This window comes from Tachypleus tridentatus, chromosome 7, assembly GCF_004210375.1.
Source record: "Tachypleus tridentatus isolate NWPU-2018 chromosome 7, ASM421037v1, whole genome shotgun sequence".
NCBI lineage: Eukaryota > Metazoa > Arthropoda > Merostomata > Xiphosura > Limulidae > Tachypleus > Tachypleus tridentatus.
In genome coordinates, this window is record NC_134831.1 from 132,144,849 (window position 1) to 132,172,086 (window position 27,238).

The window sequence follows — 27,238 nt, forward strand, 5'->3', positions numbered from 1 at the left end:
ACTTGTTTTGGTGTGTTTCGGATTTCTCGCAAAACCTGCACAAGAGCTATCTGCACTAGCCGTCCTTAATTTATCATTGACAGATTAGATAGAGGGAAGGCAACTAGTTAACAGCACCCACCGCCAACACTTGAGCTACTCCTGTACCAAAGAATAGGGGAATTGACCGTTTAAATCCCATCACAGAACTTTCTCGCCATTCCGGACATGGAAGCGTTATAATGTCATGGCCTATCCTACTATTCGTTAATAAAAGAGTAGCCCAAGAGTTGGTTGTGGATGGTGTTGACTAGTTGTCTTCCTTCTACTTTTTCACTGCTAAATTCGTATAGCTTTGCGAGAAATTCACAATAAACCAAACCAATCATACCGATAACGTAATAACTAAGAGAAAATATGAAATTACTGAATACGAAGCAGTTTATAGACCTTACCGGTAATGGGCTGTATTAAACCAAGTGGGAGATTAGGGGATTATTGTTGTAATATCCACCATATATTTCATTTTTGTATCATGTATTCGTGCATTTCTAACTTAAATAGTGCCCGCAGCACTCGCTCATAGAATCTCATGCGAATATTTATTATTGAAGGTTAGCATAAGTCAAGATGGATTTCCTACGTATATTAAATAGGATCTTCTCTAACCGCTAGACCTTCTGCTTTAATTACAAGTATTCTAAACAGAAACCTGTGTTTGAATAAAGTCAACACAGGCTTTCAATTCATCTGACTGTAGGCAAGCGCCAGCACTGTCACCAGATGTGATATTTTGATAAAAGTTTGGTTGTTTTGTAATTTATAATTTCATAAAATGAATACAAACTTTTTTTTTATATTTGAAGTTTATACAGTAAACAAAGTACTTATAAGATCATTGCTCACCTCATAAAAAAAAAGTAGAAACCGGGAAACAAAGTTTTAAAGTAATGTTATGTGTTTCTATGATGTTTACTTTTATGGTACGTATCCAAAACAAACCACTAAATACGATTGTTGAATAATTTACTGAACTAAGTACTGTATTAAGCAATATTTTTTATTAAAAACTAAGAAAACTTTTTAATTACACGGACATAGTTTGTACCCTTATCCTGAGGCTTTTACAAATAAGGTAAACCTTCTTTCTAATTAAATGCTGTTCTGTTAAAGTCATTATATTAAAAAAAAGCACAAGCAAATTATGACACGGTTACCTTGGAAACAACTTTTCGAATATACAAAGCGTATAAACCAAAACTAAGTGTTTACCGTGAAATGTATATCACCACATCTAATATTGTCCGGTATACTTAAAAACAACTTGAACAAAAAATATCAAAACTACTCATATTTTTCTCATTCTGATATATACTGACAGCGCCCTCGCTTGGCTGCCTGCGAAAATAAATGCATTGATCTTCACATGCTAAAATAAGACTAGAACAGGTGGACGGAGTTAAGGTGTTGGGAGTGGTCAACTCCTGAAGTAGGAACAGGGGTAGGAAGTAAGTAACGAAAGTAAGAGAATAATATTCCACTTTGATAGATGAGAGAACGTTAAAATAAAACCAGTAATTACTTATATTCAGAAACGAGATTTAAAAAATGTATTTAAAGAAAGAGAGATATTCAGAGTTGTTTCATAGTAAGCAACGCTTAAACAATTCGTTAGAACCGGAATCCAACTCCTGATTAATTGCTTTAATTGAATTTTTATTTTTTATCAACATTTCAAGTCGAATTGGAGACAACAACAACAGTATATAATGGATTGTAAAGATAAATTTCGAAATGCATTACCTATCTCTCGGAAATCAAGCGATAGTTTTGCGAACTTATTAAAATCTGGGATTCCATTCGTCGTGGTGTACAGAGCGTAGACAAGTCATTGTGAAGCTTTGCGTTAATAGCAAATAAACGAACAGTAAATGCACTTCTTTAAAGATTTACTAACGAAGACCACCGCTAGTACAGCGGTAAGTCTACGGATTTACAACGCTAAAATCAGGCGTTCGATTCCTCTCGATGGGCTCAGCAGATAGGTGTGGCTTGGCTAAAAGAAAACACAAATACTAACGATAGAATCATCGAAATAAATTCCATAGGTATTTTAAGTACATTTTTCTAAACAATTTACGCATAGGGACGAAGTTAGAAGACGAATCTCAAATTTATAATGCATTCTTGATAACTATTATTAAAGTGTTGTCGCTGAAAATAAACAAAAAACGTGCTGCCTGCAACATGCTCAGTGTTGAGTCTAAGGATTTGTAACGCTAAAATCTGAATTTCGATATTCGTGGTGTACCAGTGGCAGCGCCAGGGGGGCTTGGGGGGCTTGAGCCTCCCCAAATGAGCCAAGTTCCCTCACTCCCCAAATATTGTTACCTACATATATTCATAAAATATCGAAAACACAATCGTCGTTGTTGCTTAACAATTAACATCAAAGAGACACAGATCTGTAGAACTCAACGTCTTCATTAAGACGGAAGTATGTGTCATGCGTCCCATAGCAACGTACTGAATGCACTGAAACTCATGCGCTGTATTGCCGCTCCCTGTGTAATGCCATTCTATCTTGAGCTTTGACGAAGATTAGTCAACCACGTTGATTTCAATGGCAGCTGACTATGGTGTGGCAGAGGATGACCTCGCAGTTGAGGTCCACCAGTTGAAACAGCTAATTGTCAGGAAGAAAGACAAGGGGCAGGAAGTATCCACACCATTGGAGCTTTCAACCATGCTGGAGCCATACAAGAATGCCTTCATGGATCTCCACAAACTTGTGTGCATCGCTGTGATCCTGCCTGTCACTTCAGCTGCCTGTGAGAGAAGTTTCTCACATCTGAAGCTTCTCAAGACATACTTGCGCAACAGCAGTGGTAACAACTGCACCATCAACCTTACTGTCATATCAGTAAACTCCAGGAGGGCAAAACAACTCGATATTGATACTGTTATAGACAGATTTGCTGCCAATCACCAGAACAGACGCATTGTTTTGAATTAATATTGACTGTAAACACAACATGATGAAAGATAGTGACCTTACTTTTCCTCAGAGTGTATTAACTCCACATGGGATAATTCGTTTCTGCTATGTAAACTATGTCTTTATGTTATATTTCTTTTGATTTGTAGCTTTACTCTTAATGGTATATTAAATGTTCAATCCAAGCTAATCTTGATTTTCTTTATTATTATATATTACCTTGGGTGGAATTTAGGTGAGCTTCCTCTTTTACATATACGCATATTTTCATAAACAGATTATTTCTAATTTGTAATAATGAATTATTAATCAGGGTACGAGTTTCCAGTGAAAACTGCATTGAAAACGCAGTTCAAAATAGCATACCTTTCTGAAATGTACCTTGGTATTTATATTATTATAATTTACCATCTATACTTCATATTGATGGCATTTTGGGAAGCCCCTCTACAGCTTACCTCAGCCCCCCAACGAAAATATTCTGGCGCCGCCACTGTGGTGTACACAGCATGTTGTATAGCTTTATACTTAAGAATGAATAACCAAATAAACCCGAAATATTCAGTGTTGTAAATATTGTTAACTTGGTTATTTATATCAACTGCAATAGGTTATAAGTTATTATAATTTTTACATATCTTAAGGCCAGGTGGTTAAGGCACTAAAATCGTAGTCCGAGGGTCGCGGGTTTGAATTTCTGTCACATCAAACATGCTCACCCTTTCAGCAGTGGGGGCGTTAAATGTGACGGTCAATCCCACTATTCGTTGGTAAAAAGAGTAGCCCAAGAGTTGGCAGTGGGTGGTGATGACTAGCTGCTTTCTCTCTAGTCTTACACTGCTAAATTAGGGGCGGCTAGCGCAGATAGCCCTCGAGTAGCTTTGCGCGAAATTCAAAGAAACAAACCAAATCATCACTCTGCCATCGTAGGTGTTATGCATTGGGGTAATAATCTTTCACCTTTCTTCCGCTCGACGTACAACCTACACGTGAACTAAATATCTTAAAGTTGGACTTATCCGTCCAGAACACCGTTTTCCAATCATCAACGCAAATTTCATTATCTTCACAATATCTGGATATTGTTGTGTGTTTTTAATGGCAAAGCCACAACGGGCTATCTGCTGTAGGAGATTGAAGTAAGTGTATTTAACTGCTACATGACCAGATATTCCACTGTCATTAAGTTTTCTTGATACTGTACATTTGGACAGTTTTCTGTCTTTTGGTACAAAATTGTTTATCTCATACTTGAGACCAGTAACAGTCTTTCTTCTGTCCTGAGGACTGTATTAAGAAATATACATAACGTTAGTAACATTGAGTTTAGTGTTTTACCTCTTCCTTTCTAATTCTCAAATTTACTTGTCTCGGTCCTACGATCTAGAGTGTACTTGACAGTGTTTATGGAGCATTTCAAGTGTGAAGCAATTTGTCGGATAGTCCAACCAGTATCATATAAATCGAACTCTCTGCTCTACTGACAATACTCTACGCTTTTTGGGCTATGACATTTTGATAAAATATGATATATAATGTTCAACACTGTTTTTATCAAGGTTTATATGTGGAGTGCCACAAGGATGCATCAGTGAAGTATCTTAAAGAAGTATGTCCCCTGGTGGGACAACTGTAAGTCTATGGGCTTATAACGCTAACATTCAGTATTCTATTTCCTGCAGTGGACACAGTAGATAAGTTAATCTGGCTTTGCTCTAAAATAGCAAAATTGTGTGTTCTTAAGCTATAGAACAAAAACTAAAATACAATTATGTTGTTCATATGCCACATCGCAAAAACAATTTACTCATTAATCATATTTCGTTTTTTTTAAACAGTTGGTACAGTTTACTGATACCGGTAATAAACAGTTTGTAATTACATTTTATCGATACAGATAAATCATACATTTCCTGGATGGGTAGGAATTTGTTACAGCAAACAATAGTCATATACTTGTTACAGCAAACAATAATCATATACTTCTTACAACAAACAACAGTCATATCTTGTTACAACAAACAACAGTCATATCTTGTTACAACAAACAATAATCATATACTTGATATAGCAAACAACAGTCATATACTTCTTACAACAAACAACAGTCATATCTTGTTACAACAAACAATAATCATATACTTGATATAGCAAACAACAGTCATATACTTCTTACAACAAACAACAGCCATATCTTGTTACAACAAACAATAATCATATACTTGATATAGCAAACAATAGTCATATACTTGTTACAACAAACAATAGCCATATAGGTCTTACAGCAAACAATATTCATATATTTGTTACAGTAAACATTAGTCATATCTTGTTACAAAAAAAAATAGTCATATATTTGTTTCAGCAAACGATAGTCACATAATAAGTTTCACTGTTTCTGTACAAGGCAGACTTCTAATCTGTCTATAGTCACAACTTTCAGTACAGAAAGTTGTTTTAGAACCTTATCAGTAACACTGTAACGAGCACACCCGAGCTGTAACAATTTGAACATGACTAATCCTAAACGCTAGAAGAAAGCTATCGTTCACCCCACAAACAGGACAGCCACGTTTACTCTAAAAGATATTACGTTTCATTAAGTTACATCCTAGGTCAATCGCTGTGGTGTAGACGCTGGGATAAAGGGTAGGAATTAGCCGTTTCTGAGACACTAGTTATACCGTATTACTTCAAATTTAAGACACTTTTCCGAACTGAAAATTGGGGTGCGTCTTGAATTCGAGGTATTATTTTTCACTCTTTGAAAGTCTCAAAAACATCAATTGCCTCGAACAACAAAGATTTTCAAAAACATTCTGCATTAAGAAACATATTTGACAATATTTGAGAAATAACTTGATCTAAAAAGACAAAACAAACGCGTACAAAACATCACATTTTACTGATGTCAGCGCCTCAAGCGGTGTAGTCAATCCTTGTCTGGCCTTCCTGTTGTTAAGACGGTAATTTATTGTGTTTTTTTATTGTGTTATTTACCCATGGAAAAGCGTTTTACGTACGATGCCGAATTTAAAAGAAAAGTTATTTTGTGCACCGAACAGATCGGGAATCATGCAGCCGGTAAAAAGTATACAGTGAGTGAGGCAAGTGTACGTCGCTAGAGTGGTATTAAAACCAAGTTGTTCTCTTACAAGAAAAGTACAAAGTCATTTTTCAGGCCCAAGAAAAGGAAAACATCTTGAAATTGATGTCGCTGTTTTAACGTATTTCAGAGAGTTACGAAATAAAGAATTTCCTGTAATGAGAGAAGTCTTTATGTTAAATTCAAAAGAATATACAAGAAATAGTGGTACATTTTTCAAGGCTAGTCGTGACTGGTGTGAGAAATTGATGAAAAGGTAGTCAAAAAATTGTCGTCAGATTTTGAAGATGTGGAAGGTGGAACGCAAGATGACATTCTTTGGGACAACAGTGAATCAAACGATGAAGACTATTTAACTTCAGAATGTAACAGTGAGTCAGAAAAAACATCGATGTAACATTCTGATTAAACAAAGAAAGCAGAAAGAAATATTATTGTAATGAACATTTTTAATTACTTAAATATTTTGTATATATTTTATTATATTTTATTTTAAATACATTATTAACATTTTTGATTCGTTAATAAACTCTTTAAAAATATATTTACTCCTTTCTAATTATCATCCAATTTTTTTTCCCTGAAAATCCATTTTTAAAAGTGGGGTGCGTCTTAAATTAGAGGGAGTCTTAAATTCGAAGCAATACGGTACATCTATATCTATTATCAGACAGAATGTTGGTAAACGATTGTTTCATTCATTAACCCTCAACTTTCTCAAGCCAAGTAAAAATCAAAACTCTAGTCAACTGTGAGGTTAGATACACGAAGAAAAAATATTTACATTTCTACTTACATACATTTGCGTTCCTGTCTACGTAACTAAACGTACTTTATACAGTACATAAACGCACTACACAAAGATTAATGTAGTTTTCTACTTAAGCACAGAATGTTTATTTAACGTAATACGTTTTACCCTTTGCTGTTGTATAAATATATATATATACACATATATAATAGAGACATATTTGAGCACCTATATTAATAAAATCAGAGGTTAACATTCACTTAACCCAAGAATTATACTGATGTAAATTCATATAAGATATTACCGGCAATTGTTTTACGGGAGGTCGTCCGGCTTCCGTACTATAGGGAAGTATCCAGGAAATAGCAAAGCGAAACTGGTTTTCATTTAGAGTTAACAAGTTTCAACTTAGGAATGTGAAAATTTGAGCCACGTATTTATAAAGTTAGCTCAGTTCAACTACAACTCTATGTTTAGGAGCTTCGTACTGGAGTTGTGATCCACCTAATGCTTTCATTTAAAAAAAAAACAGGAAGTTTGTGGTAGCTACCTAATATTTTATCCTCTTAAATCAATTATTTGTGAAACCAAAATGAACTGTCGAGACGTGTTTTCTAATGCACCCAATAAATAATTTTTGTCAGAATATTTGATTGTATGTTTGGGTTGATTTTTGAATTACGCGCAAAGCTACACGAGGGCTATTTGCGCTAGCCGTCCCAAATTTAGCAGTGTAAGACTAGAGCGAAGGCAGCTAGTCATCACCACCCACCGCCAACTCATGGACTACTCTTTTACCAACGAACGTCGGGAATGTCCGTCACATTATTACGTCCCACGGCTGAAAGGGCGAGCATGTTTGATGTGACGGGGATTCGAGCCCGACTCCCTCATATTGCAAGTCGAGCGCCCAAACTGCCTACCATGATGAGCCTAGAGTTTATTGTGAAGTTGTGTAAACTGTTCAGAAACAAATGACAAAGGCATACTTTATCTCTATGTTTCACTTGATGCTTCGAGTGTAAAATACATTAAGAATACAAACCTGTAAAAAAAGGTACAAACACTAGGACTGATTGTTTAACTGCAATAAAGTGAACTAAGTTTAACATTACAGCAAATAAAAATTAATTTCTTCCGAGAAAGGAATATAGTCGTTAGAGTTTGTTTGTTGTTAAACACAAAACTACAAAATGGGGTATCTGTGGTATGGAAAGCCGGTTTTTAGCGTTATTAACTTTCAGACTTAACATTGAGTCGTTAGGGGGCGTGCTGCAAGAGAAATAGACACACTTAAAAATTTCGCAGATTACAAAGAATAAAGGTAATTATAATCACACTGTTGATGGTCATTTAACAATAAATTTAACTGATGCAAATTACTTTAAAAAATTGCTTTGGTAGGTTTAATAGAGAGCGTGAAAATGACGACGACTTCCTTATAAAGATAATATCTATTTACGCCACCTACTGGTTGAAGCAATACATTTGATGAATTATTCATATTTTATTTCTTTGTTTTTGTTGTTATTGAACACTGGATTTTAGCGTTTTGAGTCCTTTAACTCACCATCGACAACCAGGAAACTTATAATATAAATTTAAAATTATGAATGCATAAAAGAAAAACAGATTAAAAATCTTTGGGAATATTTTGTTCGAAACGCTGCAAAAAATCCTGTTTCTAATAGTCTGAGATTTATTACAAAAGCACGAGATATTAAATGGTAAAAAAATAATAATTAAATAATAAAATTTTTACTTGTGTTTACAAGACAAAAACATCAGTAATTCCCTAATTGTTTACTTCAACTCTTGTCCTTCGTTGACTCAACGGTACGTCTCTGAGGCTTATAACGCTAAAAATCGACTTTCGATACCCGCAGTAAGGAGAGCAAAGACAGCCTTCTGTGTAACTTTGCGCTTAACAATAAACAAAAACTTTAGTTTTCATGAGACCCCAAATTCATAACTATATAAACCAACAGTGATAGATAATCTGAACGTATTGAGTGATTGTTTAGAGTTAAACATAAAGCTACACAAGGGCGATCTGTGCTCCGCCCACGAGGGATATCGTTTCACAGTTTCTACCAGTGGAAGTCCGCAGATATACCGCTGTGCCACTGGGTAAAAATGAATCGCCAGCAATACTTTGTATTTAGCTGTCCTTAGGTTACTAACTATCAGTAATTTATATTTTTAAAAAATCACAATGATCAAATATACGTGTGTTTGAATATATTGCTCACATCCTTAGTTTTCTGTTTTTTCCAGAAAGTGTTATCTTTAACACTTTAATAAAGCGACAGTAAGATATTAACGTAACGTTGAAACACATCATCTCTTCCTTCAGTGGTCATTGGTGGGTTCTGTCGTATATTTGTCCAGTGAATTAAGTAATTACAGTTTTAACAACTTGTTATCATAATTGACTACATGCAGCCGTTTTTCATCGAGTCGGTTTCTGCTACAGCTTACATTGCTAAGCAACACCTACACTACAGTGATGTTAGAGTATCTCTCTACCGCGCAAGTTTAGTCCATTATAGTGATAAACACTCTGCGGATTACAGAGGTGTTACAAACGTCAACGTTAAAACGTAATGTTAAGTTTGTGGTAACTAAACTGTAGTTAAAAGTAAACTTCAAGTTAATACTTGTTTATCTGTTTGTTCTTAAGCACTAAATTTACAATGTGCCGTGACTTCTTTCATTTGTTCTCCAGGTGGTTAAGGCACTCGACTCGTAATCTGAGTGTCGCGGGTTCGAGTCCCCATCGCACTAAACATGCTCACCCTTTCAGCCGTGGGTGCGTTATAATGTGACGGTCAATCCCACTATTCGTTGGTAAAAGAGTAGCCCAAGTGTTGGCGGTGGGTTGTGCTGACTAGCTGCCTTCCCTCTGGTCTTACACTGCTAAATTAGGGACGGCTAGCGCAGATAGCCTTCGTGTAGCTTTGCGCGAAATTCAAAACGAGCCAAACCCAAAATTATCCGTGTATTGTATCTATTAAAAACCAACTAAATCCTTTTTATTGTTTTATTCTTGCCTTATTGTACAGTTATAGTGATTGAAAAACCATCCTTTAAGGTCAGAAAATATTCTAGAAAATCGAAAATTAAGATCAACTGACATTCAACATTCCATTTCTGCTTAAATAGATCTTGTAACCAGTAACGTCTTTATCAATGTCGTAAGTCTTCCCCCCCCCTTACTGAGTTTATAACCCCCACAGACAAACATCACGTTTAAAATTTCTACCTGTAGAAAAGTCTCAGTTCTTTGGACTAAAATTAACAACAAACAAATTTTAAGTTTTCCAAGCCTGTAGGCACAGCTTAAGAGTCGTGCCGTTCCGCTCTAACTAATCAAATACACGTGAACGGCATTAAACTAGGCATAGCTTATCAACCAGAGTCTATGCATTGTTTCAGTGTTCGTTCCTTTGTTACATATTCTAACTTATTATTATTTTTGGTTCTTGCAAAGTCAAGCGACTTTATTTTGGTTACTTTCTACATGTCAAATATCAAATTATTTATTATTTTTATTTTATTCTTATATATCAGACGACTTACTATTGTTACTTTCTTATGCTTCATTACTTTTTAGCGAAACGTTCCTGAAGACGTTATAAAGCGAAACTTTCAATGTCTCTTTGAAGATGAACTATAAAGCGAAACGTTCAATGTCTCGTTAAAGATGAACTAGAATATTTTGGTGTTATAAGCTCTAACGCTAGTATTAAAATAACTTTTGTTCTCCAATTTCCACTACAGAAAGTTTATGCTTTGTTATCTCAACTTGCTTTCTGCCACTATAAAACAACTTAATATAGTGGTTTTATCGCTACTGCGTATATTATTACTAGATTTGTTACACCGCTCCTAGAGAACATCAATTACCGTATTTTACGCCTTGTAAGACGCCCTTTTTCTTTAAAAATACCTTGAAAAATCCCAACGCGTCTTCCAAGACAAAAGTAACGGGTTAAGGCTTAGGTTAGCTTAAGGTCCACTCAAAACGGCCTCTTATACAGATCGTAATCTCATCACTTACCAATTACAACTATTTTCAATAACACAAAGCATTCAGTTTAACTAATGTTGTCGATATACTGGAAAGAATATGATGTATTTAACTGTATTTACTCAGTAGGTTGAAGAAAGTTAAGGCTGCATCAAGGTGTTGGTTGCTGAGTGAAAATTGTCTTTCTAAAATTAGGGTGCGTCTTCCACGATGTAGCGTTTTAAAAGGCCTAAAATACGGTAATGTGTTATCGTTACATAATTTTGATAAATATCAAATAAATGTTAGTATTATACTATTCTTACTGCATATGAGACAACTCGTTATTATTGAGTTAAAAAATATGTTTTTGGAAGTTCTAGAGAAATTTTGTCACACATTCCTGTTAGACGTTAATGAGTTTATATAAGTTTGAAAAGTAATTTAATAACAGTCCAAACACCCTTAAAACTTAAGCAATTTGTTATGGTTGATTAATTCCTGTTTAATCTTATTACCCATTAAATATTTTAAACATGTCGTTATGAGCTCAGTATAACCCCGATAGACGTTTTTTGGTATCTAAAATAGAAAGGCCCTAAAAATGTATTAAAACATAGATGTAACATTATGGTCGAACCATCGATAGGATTTCCCGCTGTTTGTTTAGTTTGTCACCAAAGTCAACAGCATGGTTGTTCTTGGCATGCTCCAGAAAATGTTATATTTTAAAATGGAATTCATTACTCGCGTTCATGTTTACAGTTTTGCCCCCAGTCTTTAATATTTTTATTACACTACTTGAAATACTAGCTGGTGAAACTTTTAAAATAAAACAAAACTAAGGTATTTAAATATAAACATATTGTACCTAAAATGGAGGTACAGTAAAATGATTTGGTATTTCCGCTTTCGACAAAACTTGGAGTTTTATATTTAAACCACAGGTACTTGTAAACGAATCCAGATCTGCGTCTAAAATTTGAATTCTAACTCACTGGTTATTGTTTGTTGTTATTAGCACAAAGCTGCTCAATTACTTTGTTTGCACTGTGTCCGCTACTCTGATTGAGCATCGAAATCTAACGTTAAGCAGTTAAGCCAGCGGGGGATAAGCAAAACACTGAGATTAATGACTAAACACAAATAATTGAATCATTTAAAAGTCCTTAATGTAACAAGAAATAAATAATATATATCCTATAGAAAACTGAAGACTTTTTCCTTAAAAATTAGCTGTTAGAGATCATGTATATAAAAGATATATTTAAAAACTTTCACAAAAATTATTTAATGTAGAATACGATATTATTTTTAATATCTTTCTCTTTTTCCACTTTTTGTTGTTGTTGCTAGCAATACCATACGTAAACATTCGTTGTTGCCTTCGTCTGTAAAAAACATCAGACCACGCCTACAGCTAACACTCTACACAATGGCTTCCATGCTCTGCCTTAATGGGCGAGGTTCTCGTTTCTGATAGGCTATTATGATATCTGCTAAAGAACGAAGGCGGGATACAATGGCTGCGTCACATTTGGGAATCGTCATTCGTATCTCAGAAGTTTGCAAACAGAAATAAAACAGAAAGGGAAGCGGTCTCCACTCGAACAATCACAAGAGCTATAACGCTGCAGCAAAAGTACTAGAGAATTTTGTATTTTTGTATAAACTTAAACTACGCATAAGGAACCGTTTTTCCGAACTCTGCTACTAGAAAACTATAAAAGAAAGAAATGGCGTCGATTAACCAACAATGATACAGAGTAACAGTGATTAAGACATGTTCACTGAAGTCAGTTGCTAACAGGGAATGGTGCTTAATCTCGAAACCAGCGAACTTCCTGTTTGTACTGGCGAATCAAATACACAGTCAGGTTTTAAGAGTAAGTAAATAATAATGTTTTTCTTTTCTTGTATCTCAACTACTTTACTTCAAGACGATAAGATTTAAATATTGATATATGAGTCAGTTAACACTCTTTAACTCAGTGAAACTTTAACAACATTACAGAAACTGGAATATAAAAAAATATGTTAAATAATAAACATTCATAATTAATTTAAGAAAGAAATACACTTCCACAATATGGTATTGAATATTGTCAATCTCAAACTTACGTTTAAATCAACTTACAATTTGCTGTCGATAACGCCTTCTGTTCCTTAATATACGTTTCAGATCAGCGCGTAATTTCTTCTGTCTGTAGGCATTACACTTAAGCTACAGATCTCGTCTGCTTTAAACAGACGTAACAGAAAATACAGACATCATAATACTGGAATAATTCTCGTTTATGCTTATCACTTGGAAAATTGGAAAATAATTATAGGCCACAGAAGTAGTTTTACTTACAGTGTTATTCCTAAATAATTGTATTCTTATAATTCGTTTTGTAAGTCAATAGAATATTTATTTAGATCAAATGTGATCAAAAATTTGATAATAAAACTAGATAACTTTCGAGATCAACTTACAAACAGAATGGTTGAATTTTTGTTTTGTTTTGTTTTCCTTGGACGTTTCGAGGGTTAAATAAGAAAGATCTGTAATCTAGAATAGGTTATTCGATAACCTAACCAATAATTCTTTTTATTTCCTATATACCAGTGTTGTTAAGTGGATCTAATAAAAATTATTGCGTGTCGTAATAATTGCTCCTTACTTTACGAAAATATTTTTCTTATGAGTGACATAAAAACAAATAGTATTTATATTTCCGCTAAATCAAATGGTTGAATAATTTTCATAAAAACAAAATAATATACTTGGTGAGTGTTGTAGTGCAATCATCCAGAAACTCTGAAAAGATTTTGTAAGAAATGAACTTATAGACTCATCCAGAAGTTCTGAAAATGTTTTGTAACAAAAAACTTATAGAATCATCCAAACACTCAGAAAAGGTTTTTTTAACAAATGAATTTATAGACTAACCTTTTCTTTGAACAACTTTTTTTTTTTCAAAAGTAACAAGGAACGTATTTCATGTAAACAAATTAAACCGTATTTGTATGCACTGCATATTTCGCCTAGCCTATGTCACGTCAGGTTTTTATTTGATCCCTACGTCATAAATCAAGTGACTTGGTTTACTGACGTAGGAGTTTAGACCGAAAGACGTGTAACTGAAATCTTAGTTACATTTTATTGTTCAATAAAACACCATTAACTGAAGTTTTTTATTGGACGTTATCGTCAAAATTATGCAAGATAGTGTTAATGAGTTCTGCCAATAGCTTTGGATGTTACAATAAAGTCGATAAAGCCGTATAGTGATTGGTTGATAAGGGCAAGAAATCTCTTCAGCATATTTTAAAATTCTAAAACAGCTAAAATGCTATAGAAATGCATCATTCAAGAACAACGTTTCGCCACCGTTAACCTGTTGACTGCCAAGTATTTCAGTTGCTACGGCAACTCCGAACCAAGTTCAACATACAACTCTAATGCTTCTTCATTTTGTAACTTTTTTCGTGACGCCATTTTGGATCGAAAGTGAAACAATTTGTAAGTAGGTCAAATCTACGTATGGTGCTGAGATCTGGCGTTGAAGTTAGGTATTATTGAGAACGAATTAACTCGTCCGTGGCACTGTGTTACCGATCGGCTTGGATGAGTTATCTCGTCTACGGCACTGAACAGATTAATGCGGCATCATCAGATGTCAGATAATAGTTGTCTCAAGACCATTTTTGGTTAGGCTCAGAACATATCTTGTTTGTAAAAAAAGAAGACTTGATTGGTTGGTTAGTTTGGCGTTTTATGGCGCAAATCAACTAGGCCATCTGCGCCAAACATCCGGTAAAAATTTAAAATTAAGGTAAAATGATTAAAATTCATAAAAAGGAATCATGGTAAAACAAAGTTTAATTTTTAAATTAAAAACATAAATAGCGTTAAATCCAATTTTTATATCTAGTTTACAGCAATGATAGAAAAATCACGGTAATACAAGTTGCACAAGACTTTCTGTAGCATAACTGTAATTATCATAACTTGCCAAGACGACTAACAGGTAAGACCAAACATCAGCGTTAGTTACCTGAAGTTGACCTTTGCAGTCCTGGTTTCATGTTATTTGACGTGACAGCTGTTTTCTAATTGCAAATCCAACTAGTTGTAGTTTAATTCTTAAAAATGAATCACATTTATAAAAATGTCTAATTTATAAATTAAAAACCTAAATAGCATTAAAAATATTAATGGCCTTTAAAAAACTAAAAACATTTGTAAGGTGGTCAGTGTCACCATCGCCAATGACACTGTCTAACATTACAGATAAACCTTGGGACAAAACATGTTTAAAATTGTGCCGTCTTTCAGAGTCGTAAGGATGGTAAAAAAAAATATGGTAGCTAAACAATTGTTTTATAAAAAGAGTACCTTACTAACAATAGCTGAGGAAGAAACCTATGTTTAACTTCATGGTTTGGACGCTATTGTTTATTTATGTCAATAAAACTTTTGGATCATTCCGAGATTAAACCCAGTATCTTTCGCATGCAAAATAAGCTCTTTACCATATGACAAGCTCTCTACCATATGATAAGCTCTCTACCATATGATAAGCTCTTTACCATATGATAAGCTCTCTACCATATGATAAGCTCTTTACCATATGACAAGCTCTCTACCATATGACAAGCTCTCTGCCATATGATAAGATCTCTACCATATGATAAGCTCTCTACCATATGATAAGCTCTCTACCATATGACAAGCTCTCTACCATATGACAAGCTCTCAACAATATGATAAGCTCTCTACCATATTATAAGCTATTTACCATATGATAAGCTCTTTACCATATGACAAGCTCTCTACCATATGACAAGCTCTCTGCCATATGATAAGCTCTCTACCATATGATAAGCTCTCTACCATATGATAAGCTCTCTACCATATGATAAGTTCTTTACCATATGATAAGCTTTCTACCATATGATAAGCTTTCTACCATATGACAAGCTCTCTACCATATGACAAGCTCTCTACCATATGACAAGCTCTCTACCATATGACAAGCTCTCTACCATATGATAAGCTCTCTACCATATGATAAGCTCTCTACCATATGATAAGCTCTCTACCATATGATAAGCTCTTTACCATATGATAAGCTCTCTACCATATGATAAGCTCTCTGCCATATGACAAGCTCTCTACCATATGATAAGCTCTCTACCATATGATAAGCTCTCTACCATATGATAAGCTCTCTACCATATGACAAGCTCTCTACCATATGACAAGCTCTTTACCATATGACAAGCTCTCTGCCATATGACAAGCTCTCTACCATATGATAAGCTCTCTGCCATATGATAAGCTCTCTACCATATGATAAGCTCTCTACCATATGACAAGCTCTCAACCATATGATAAGCTCTCTACCATATTATAAGCTTTTTACCATATGATAAGCTCTCTACCATATGATAAGCTCTTTACCATATGACAAGCTCTGTACCATATGACAAGCTCTCTGCCATATGACAAGCTCTCTACCATATGACAAGCTCTCTACCATATGATAAGCTTTCTACAATATTATAAGCTCTTTACCATATGATAAGCTCTCTACCATATGATAAGCTCTTTACCATATGACAAGCTCTCTACCATATGACAAGCTCTCTGCCATATGATAAGCTCTCTATCATATGATAAGCTCTCTACCATATAAATTAAGAAATTATCTTCTAATTATTGCAACTATATCACTTTTTTGACAACTTAAACTAAGGCTACCATAACTCTCTGTTCATACTACTTAACATTTAATGTCCCTTCGTAAACGTACCGTTCACCTCTTTTTCCTGTGAATTTATTTATTAATTAATCTGTTTTTTTTTAATTACTTTAGTAACACGTCAGGATATAATTGGTTCCATCAAATGTTTAACTCTGGTTGTTCTAAGCCTATATAATACATTTATTAGCTAATAAGATAACCAAAGTGATATGTTTTATTCAATGGATTTTTTATTAAAATTCTATCATAAATCAGCTTAGATGTACAGTAAACATCATTCGAGTTATAACGTGGTTGGTTCAGTTTTTACTCTTATTAGCCGATTAAAATGTCAGATAATTAATTTAATTCAACAGCGATTATACTTAATGAAGCTATTAGGATATTTTACAGTTCAATGATAATTTGGTGTGTAACGACATATCTTAGATCAGCTTAAATGTTTTAGCGATAAATGAAGCTAACTGAAAAGCTATCGACAAATTAGGATAGAAGCTGGTGTATTGGTTGACAAAGTTACAAAAAACTAGCTGATCAGTTTATAAAGCTACTACCAGTTTACACATACGTGGATTCCTTACCAAGAAATATGTTTATACCGTTATTAGATCACGTGTTTGAAACTTGTAATCACTTGGTTAACTAATGAGTAATTAGCCAAAGTATAAGTTCACACTGATATGGATATGGACTACTGATATGGACTACTGTCCCCCAAGAAGTAGTTTAAAAAGCTATATTATTTTAATAATTCTTTATAAAATTTTCAAAACGTCGGTAAATCATCTTAAAATAGCTGATTTTGTTAGCGGTTGTTTTAGCTTTTCACATGAATCTCCATTGTCTTTATATATATTCATACATTCAAATCGTACGTATTCCATATTTAAACCTCTAAGAGTTTGGATCACATTGTAAATAAAGGGTCTGTGTGCTATTTCGAATTACACTTTTTTCTTAGAATATGTGTAGATATTACAGCCTATAAAAACGTGACGAGTTCGCTAAAGTTAATTGATAGTTTATAATAAAGTGGCCACACGACAAACACGTGCTGACAAAGCGACCAAAACTACACGAAGTTTTGTGTCTAGTTGTTAAAGTCAATACCACAGTGAAGTTGTAAGAAGGAATATAAACTTTAAGGTACTAATTTATTAAGCTGGCAACCTTATTGAGCAGTTGTTATTTGTGTGTTTACTTGTAATAACCAGAGATAAGTGTACGATGTCTGGTGTTTAATTACATCTCATCTTGCAAAATGGAATGTTGTTTAATAACATTTTTTGTTAGTTCAAACTGAATATAGACATCATATATTATAATGTTGAAGTTATGAAGTACTGTAAGTGAGAACATGGAATTTTCAACTTGTGGCTGATATACGAGTGTGTGTGTGGAGACGTATAAAGCACAAAGTATTCAAACATGTAACTGATGAGGACACCAAGTTGTTAAAACTCCCAAAAATCAGTTACAGTTTGTGCAAGCTCAAAAGTAAAGTTATAGTTAATGAATATGTCAAGGAACCGGTGCAAGATATGTTAAGTAACCAGTAAAAAAAATTGTAGAAACGGGTTATAGGTGATCAAAATATGAAGAAACCAGGTCAGTACAGGCTATAAAAAAGGGCACTTACCGTACTGCTTTGTGGTCATTACAGCGCGTATTTAAATTGTATACACTGAGTAAAATAATTTAAAATGATGGTTTATGTAATAAGTGCAGCATGTAAACCAACTACTAAACAAGTTAAGCCTTTTTTGTTGTTGTTTGTCAGACATACTCACACTCGCTGTAGCTCTAACATTATCATATAAAACTATAACTGAAATGTCAAATGTCACTCAACTCTGTTATTCTCTGTGGAGAGAATCGTGAAAAAGTCAATAGTTTAACCATGGATCGTGAACGCGAAAATACTCTTCAGCTGCCATATATATATGTATATACGTCAAATATAGACATATTTAGTGGCAAGATTTGACTCAAGTGACTGACCAATGCAACTAAATGATTATAAAATCATAATTAACTGTGAGCTATAGATTTTAACATATTAATGAAACTGCTATATAAAATGGTTTTCACACGAAAGACAATCAGTTGTTACGTAATTAAACTACATCTATATATGTATCAGCTGACGCTGTGCAATTTTACTTTCCTTAAAAAAAACTAAAAATTACATATTGCTTTTCCATATTATATAAACTGCTCATGGATATTCTAATATCAGTAGTATGTTTTAAGCTTTTTTGTATACAATTCAAGCTGACCAATTTACATTCTTTATTTCGCGCAAAGCTGCTCGAGGGCTATCTGCGCTAGCCGTCCCTAATTTAGCAGTTTAAGACTAGATGGAAGGCAGCTGGTCATCACCACTCACCGCCAACTCTTGGGCTACTCTTTTACCAACGAATAGTGGGATTGATCGTCACATTATAACGCTTCCACGGCTAAAACGGCGAGCATGTTTGGCGCGACGGGGATGCGAACCCGCGATCCTCGGATTACGAGTCGCACGCCTTAACCCACCTGATGGATTCATAGTCGAACCAGTGTAGCCACTAAACCACGTTAAATGTTCCACTTAGTGAGAATTGCGTCTACGTGAGGTAGTTTAACAAGTCAGGTACTGAAAACTTATACACAACACGGCTGTCCAATTTCACACTCGGAGGGGGTGATTACAACTTACCAGTCCTCTCGCTAGTCGGAGCGTTAACTAACAGTTGAAATCCTAGATTCTTTATTTCTGTTTAAATTTCGGCATAGCCGCTCCCATAGCTTATACCAGAATGGAAGAAACTTCCAAACTTAATGGTTAACACTTTACATTTTTTTTAAATGCGGGATAAATAATTTTGTCTTGTTTTGTTTTCAACAAACCCGAGATACGTATAAGGCTTCGCCACGTATTGAATGCGGTCCAAAGGCATCCGGTTGGAGTACATAATGTCATGGAAACATAGAAATAGTATGTCAGTTGTGATTACTAATACAGTTTTTGTAGAGGCAGTAGTACTATCATGGATTGTTATAATCTACTGTACTAATGTCTTTAAGAGCTGTTTTTGTAAAGTGTATAAAACAAAAGTGAGTACGATTTATCATCAGTTATCAGCTTCTATCGTTTCTAATTGAACATTTTTTTTTAACTTCTGAATGTAGATCAAGGTATCTGAAGTCGTCAAACTATAAACGTGTGATCCAAGTCAGATTAGACTGTACTATCAAATATGATATTTATCCCAAACATTGGTCTAATTCTTTATGCGATATTTTCCCAGTTCCAACGTGAACAGTCACACTGTTCTTGCTTCTTCAGCTTGAAGTCCAACACACAATATCAGAACCAGAAAATAGTTTATTATTATTATTATTAATTATCTTCAAACCGATATTGTTACGGTATCGTGAACCAGCTTCTTGTTAAGAAATGCTGAACTCTTCTTCTGTAGTCCAGGAGTAATTTTAAGCAGTTCCAACGTTAAAATCCAGACTTTTATTCCCCGTGGTAGACCTAACTCAGGTAGTCCATACATCATGTGGCTTTTATCTAAAACAAACCACGCGCATCTGGATAGTCATCAGCAAAGGTCTTTTAGACCCGGCATGGCCAGGTGGTTAAGACGCTCGACTCGTACCCTGAGGGTCGCAGGTTCGAAACTCCGTCACACCAAACATACTCGCTCTTTCAGTCGTTATAATGTGACGGTCAATCCCACTATTCGTTGATAAAAGAGTAGCCCAAGAGTTGGCGGTGGATGGTGATGACTAGCTGTCTTTCATCTAGTCTTACACTGCTAAATTAGGGACGGTTAGCACAGATAGCCCTCGTGTAGCTTTGCGCGAAATTAAAAAAAAAACAACAACAAATATCTTCATTGCAATAACCTTCTAATAATGCATATAGGGGCGCTGTTCTTATTGCAGATTTTTACTCTTAAATTGGCTCAAGTATGTTAGAAAAAGAAACGCGACAGCTCAGTTACTTGTGAATTTTTTTTTATAAGTCCAGAAGACGGTTAATTCATATTACGTACTTCTATGTCTTTCCTTTCCGACATGCTTCAAATAAGTGATTGTATTAGGTGTAGCGAAATTTATAGTATATTTTAGCTCGAAAAGAAGTTTTCTAAACATTATCTGGTACGAAGCAGCAACAACAGAAAAGAACTTGCTGTCTCGGCTAACATAGTATACGAGTTCTTGTATCTTATTTAGTGTAAAAAGTTTCGGTTTTCAAAACGAAGAAGAAAAAAAAACATAAACCTGTCTGCACCAAGCTTTTCAATTCGGAATTTTGGTTTTTAGTTTCTTATTTATGATTCAGTTAACGATAGGTGTGCGATGCGTGGTCAGTATTGTCTGCATGTCCTGTTTCTGCTTAACAGAGTGTTCATGAATTTTTTCATATCCTACTGTTGCTTATTCCAACGAGTTTATCAGTGTTTATGTACTACTACAGTTTATCCTGTTAGTGTTATAACTTCGAAGCATTCATGAGATTTTCAGTCTTGCTAATGTTTACCCTGGAATGTTTATTAACTTTGTTTGTCCTGCCTTTACTATATGTTTGGAGTTTTCATTATTCTTGCTTGTCCTGCTTTTATTAGATGTTTGGAGTATTTACGAATCTTGTTTGTTCTGCTTTTGCTTGATGTTTGGAGTATTCATCAACCTTGTTTGTCTTGCTTTTACTAGATGTTTGGAGTATTCACCGATCTTGTTTGTCCTGCTTTTACTAAATGTTTGGAGTATTTACGAATCTTCCTTGTCCTGGATTTTTTAGACGTTTGTATTGTTCGCGAATATTTGTTGTTCTGCTGCTGTAATTTGTTGTTCTGCTGCTGTAAACTTCGTAGTGTTCACAAACATTTCAGTGTAATAGTAGGGGATATTAATGTTTTACGTTTTTGTTGAATAGGCCTTCTGGTGTCTTCTTATATCGACACTTCGGGACTGAAGTATAGATATGACTTCGAGTAAAATACTGTTGTTTTGAAAATGCATTTCAAAGCTTGTTTTTTTAACTTTACGTTTATAACGTTTCTAAGTTATGTATGCGTTTTATCGGCTATGTACAAAACAATAATTAAAACAAAACAACACAATTTTCACAGATACATTTAAACCTGCTTAGATATATGCTGTAAGTAGCAGACTTACTCTTCTGGGTAGATTGTTCTAATCTAGTGCAGATAAAACGTAGTTTTAAAGTAATTACTATCCTTTCCTATGGCAATGATAAAACGTAATTGCTACAGCGCTTGTATACCAACTGTTATAGGACGTGGCACAGATTAAAAACAAAACAGGCTGCATTCAAGACGTCCCAATTTGTGTTAGAAGCAAGAGGAGAGCAATGAGTATAATAAAAACCGTTTATCAAATTTTAATAATGTTTCAGGACAGCGACCAAGGAGGTACTTGAAGTTTACATTCGCACAATCCAAGGAAAGGAAGACGGGCCACACAGACGCCACGATACACCTGTAATTCCCACCAGAGGGCTGCACTTGCCGTTTTTCGTTATTAAGTGCGCCATTCTTAACTGTTAGCACATGGCACATCTTAAGGCTCTTATGTAGGAGAGTGGTTTATACCTTAGCGAGTCTTCGAACTTAGTTATTGGCTTCCTGTCGGTGGATAACGAACAAACCAAGAACATAGGATTTATACTCGAGGGTTTATAGTAAGTCTCTTTGACGATCTTTCAAGACTAAACTTTTGTTTCAGCCTTTAATTATTTGAATGTCTACAACATAAATGTTGTACACGATTATTCAGGAGTTAAAGCTTTGCTTTCACCAACTGTTATTTTGCATTTATTGAAAGTAAACTGGTATTGGTTTAAAACCGGTCGTCGGTTCAGTGGAAAATAACAAGTTGCGCTAAATGACTAACTGCGATTACATTTAATGTGGTCTTTATACTTAGATAGTTATAAGAATGAATAGGGTAGCGAAACATATAAATTGTTATTGTTGTGTTGTTATATGAAATCAAATTCTGAAGCTACCCTGATTTAAAAGTGAGGGCTAGGCCTTACCCTGATTAGTCTCTGAAGCTTTCGATGTCAAACTGTTAATAAAAAATAAACTGTATCCTTGTTTAGTAGCTTTGTAATACAAATCATAGGACTCTACAGTATACTTGTTCGTTTGTATGGAAAGTTGTGCTTTCTGATATTGTGTTACAGCATTTATGGTTTAGTTATAATTTGCATAGCTTTAGTATATATCAGATTATACTGTACTTTGACCAATGCAGGTAGCTCAAAGATGAGTAATCGTTACTGAGGGATAGTTGAAATCGTATAGAATGTTGTTCATACATTTTAGTTTTTTTGCTGTTTTTTCTTAAATTTCGCGCAAAGCTACACGAAGACAAGAAGGAGGACAAAGAGTCATCACCGCCCACCGCCAACTTTTGGGCTACTCTTTTACCAACGAATAGTGGGATTGACCGTCACATTATAACGTTTTCACGGCTGCAAGGGCGAACGTGTTTGGTGTGACGGGGATTCGAACCCGCGCCCCTCGGATTACGTGTCGAGCGCCCCTAACCACCTGACCATTCCGGTCTACATTTCAGATGTTTATAAAAATAACAACAAAAGTATTCTATAATTTATAGTGTTATGTGTTACGTTTATACCTTACGGTCTGCCTTATCTAACACAATCCAATAAAAAATTATAATACAGACTGTTTCACCCTTGATTTTACTTTGAGTGCTTCCAAATTTGATCATTTTGACAACACAATGTTTGAAAAGTGTTACATAATCGGAAGAGTTGCAAATGTCTATAATATTATAAAGCATTATTTCTAAAGAAAAATTTAACTTTAGATAGAACTAATATATAATGAAGTGTTACTACTTAACAGTTTTTCCATTAGTGATGATGTTTCAATTGGAGACACCTACATGTTCTTGTTTATTGTATTAACGCCTCCTTTATATTGAGAAATCGTCAGAATACACTAGGAATGTGAAAAAAGTCATTATAATTCATCCGTGATCATGTTTGTATTGAATAAAATCACCCTTATAATCTAAAGATTCTTTACGGTTATATATGGCTAATATATAGTACACCTTTTCAATTTAATTATTTTTTTGCTTTGAATTAAAAATTAGTGAGAATTTTTTTCTTTAATCGAATAATGTAATTTGACTCGCCTTGATACGATTCGCAGTTCCACGGGACGTGAACCATGAATTTTCGAATTTACGAACTCTATTCTCTATTCTTTTGGCCAGTTACGTTTAACAAGAGAACTCCTGTTAACAATGCAGTAAAACATACTGATATTTATCTCTTTCAAGACACTTTACGGACGGTGTGTTTTCTGTATATATACATGTTACAATTTGATAACATACATGTTGTTCAACAGAAGTTTCTTAGAGATAAACTGGGAACGCACTATAAAAACTAGCTTACTATGGTGATGTTATCTAACATATTATTTTCTTTTTAGTTTGAACGTTGCTTTGAATCCTCACACTCCTTCATTTGTTGAACACTCCTCGTTTACAGAGTGGGGATTTACCTCATAAGTTCTGATTTTGTCCCAAGAATTTTCTAAATCGTACGTAACACTTTACTTGCCAAATCATCCAACAGATACTGCAGTATTATACTGCAAAATATTTGTTTCAAAAGTTTTCTCGTTCAATACAAACCACGTTCGTAAAGTGTTACAAGATGTAGAGTGCGAAACGGACGTAACACCTAAAGACTGACCCTTGATGCCTTAAATCAACATAAATCGATATAAAGAAGTAATTTATTCAACAGAGCCTGAACTAAGCCTAAGTGTGCGGGATTGTGCAGAGAAGTGTGGAAATGTTTTGCTTTCTTACGTAATTATCTTCTCCTATCGTTCCTGCGTATGAAACGGATTGATTGTACCGTTTAGAATGTTTCGCTTTTTTTTTTAAAAAGAATTATAACGTAATAAACTAGTAGTTTGTGAAACACGACGATAAAACTAGGTTTGAGGTACTTTTAAATTTTGTATTCTTTAAACATGCCCGCATATGCGTGGGTGATCGAAATAATTGTATGTAGTACATAATCGCTTTAATTTTGGTTTTCTTTTCTTTTCTTTTACCTCAGACGATTCTGCGAAAATGTTTCGACACACACACACTAGGGAAAAGGTTATTTCAGGTAGCAGTGACATTGATAGGTATGTAATAGCTAGAGGTTTAATATACGACTACCGAAGTAAGACAAAAATCCAACATATGTGCAAATCGAAATAATAATAAAAATATTTGATTGCCAACGGTTCAACAAACACGTACTTGTTACGATGATAGCAAAGGCTGAAGACCCGTATTTGCGCGTCGAAATACGGTCGGCGACATTAAAGAGGTACCACTTTTTTATTCAAATAAAAACAAAATTAGACTTTTTTTTTCGAAACACAATTCACTGGCATACACCAATTGCTGCGTTTCAGGAAGGCGAAATCGTAAAATCATGAAGGCAAAACGTTAGAATTTACAATAAGGATAACAAAAAATAATATTAAATCACGGAACATAATTCAAATATGCCGCACTGCAACTCAACTCGTAATCAGAGAGTCGCGGATTCGAGTCCCATCACACCAAAACATGCTCGTCCTTTCAGTCATATGGGCGTTATAAGGTGACGGTCAATCCCACTATTCGTTGGTAAAAGAGTAGCCCAAGAGTTGGTGGAAGATGGTAATGATTAGCTGCCTTCCCTCTAGTCTTACACTGCTAAATTAGGGACAGCTAGCACAGATCGCCCTCGTGTAGCTTTGCGCGAAATTAAAAAAAACAACAACAAACTCACTGCAGCTCTGGTTGCACAGCTAAACAAATGGTTTCTAGTTATTTGGCGAATAATAATTTATTGAATCTTCTTAGTTACAACCTTTAGAACAAACAAATAAACAAGAGCCTCGAGTGTTGTTTATAGTGTAAAGTTAAAAAATGTTGAAAGTTTGGGAGTTTAGTTGAAATCTGTTCCGAAGGTTTGAAGAGAGTAGTGTTAGAAACACACAATGTTAGACAACAGTTCAAGACAACCATAATTTAAAAACAAACCTTAGCATTTGATGTGAAAAACCTTGTATTTTCTGTAGAGCATGACTGGATTTCAAATGAAAAGACAAATAGATAAAATTCTAACCAAATAATGTATACTTATTGTAATTGTAGTATTACTTTAAATGTTAAAGCACTTCACATGCATATCAAATTTTTTGTTTAATTAGATAATCATAAAACATGTAACAAATTCAAAAATAGTTTGTTTGTTTTTTGTCTGAAGGAATATAACTTATAACTCTAGACTTTCAACTAAAACTAGGTGCAGCGTTCGTTCTCCCCTCTTTGTTCTTTCCCTGTACGTTTGCCCCCCAGTGGCTCAGCGGTATGCATGCGGACTTAGAACGCTAAAAACCGGGTTTCGATACCCGTGGTGGGCAGAGCACAGATAACCTATTGTGTAGCTTCGTGCTTAATTCCAAACAACAACAACAACACTGTACGCTTATAAAGTTACGAATCTAAATTGAGATTGTGGTTGAAAATAACAACTAACTGTAAACACGTAAAAATTATAAATTTGGCAACTGGAGATAAATCAAAGTCAAAAGATAGGATATATAACAAGGAAAAAATGATGTCGTGTAAGCTGTTTATATCCCCATTAATTTCGTTTGTTTTGTTTTTCCACTGCCTTCTATCATATCTTGGACCTCCCTGCGTCATCAATGTCCAAATCGACATTCTCTTGTTGTTGCCTGTGCTAAACAGGTGCACTTCTGATTAGCTTGGTCAACCTCCAGATCACACCCTCACTCACGTTCATTTGGTTCCCAATTCCTAGGTTAAACAAGCTAAACTTTATTATTCGAGCCATAACTTCAGGATGATGATACTTCTCTCACGCGTTTTATCTTTCAGTTCCAATATCATGATGTGGAAACTCACGTGTTGCAACTTCAGGTGGAAGTTGTTGAAGTTATCCAGCTAGTGTATGAATGACTTAGGGCGCTTATACAGTTTGTCGTCCAGTGGTCCGAGGCTGAACAAGACGGATAAAGTGGCTCTAGCATCAGTATCAGTCGGCCTTGCGATGATGGAGACATGCTTTGTTTGTTTGTTTGTTGAATTTTACTCAAAGATGCTCGATGGCTGTCTACAATAGCCGTTCTTAATTTTGAACTGACAGACTAAAGGGAAGGTAGCAAGCCAACACCACCTTCCGCAAAACTATTGTTATACTCTTTATCAGTGTAAAGTTGGATTCACTATCACATTATAACGCCCCAACGGTTGAAAAGGCAAGTATGTTTGGTATTGGATTCAAACCCGTGACCCGCATATTGCATATTGGGTTCCTAACTGCCAGGCTCAAAAAGTAATTCAGAACACTTCATGACTTACCATCCCAACACTTGAAAAGTCCAGATTAGTAGCAGGAGGTCCAAACTCAGTGGGTGTTGGTGTTGAGAGTAGCGATAGATATTCAGTTGACTATTTTTATTTTTCATTAAATAATATGTACGTTCTATTTAGCTTGTGCGGGTTTTCTGTAAATGTGATACAGTTTTTCCCTTTAGTAGCATATCGT

General features: G+C 34.8%; 1 protein-coding gene across 4 annotated transcripts in view; it reads left to right on the plus strand.

The window, feature by feature from the left end:
- The window catches only part of LOC143256622 (homeobox protein ARX-like), a 104,433-nt gene that overhangs the window by 45,138 nt on the left and 32,057 nt on the right, over positions 1-27,238 (plus strand). The window contains exons 1-2 of one of the 4 annotated variants that reach the window (XM_076514059.1): positions 12,302-12,732; positions 22,019-22,303. The exons of 2 other annotated variants lie outside the window; for them this stretch is intronic. Coding sequence is in view for 1 of the 2 variants with exons in the window: in XM_076514057.1 (XP_076370172.1) it covers positions 12,660-12,732 (73 nt within the window). In the remaining variant the exon portion in view is untranslated. Of the gene's footprint in view, positions 1-12,299; positions 12,733-22,018; positions 22,304-27,238 lie in introns of those variants that run through there. One more of the 4 variants, XM_076514057.1, reaches the window with a different exon arrangement.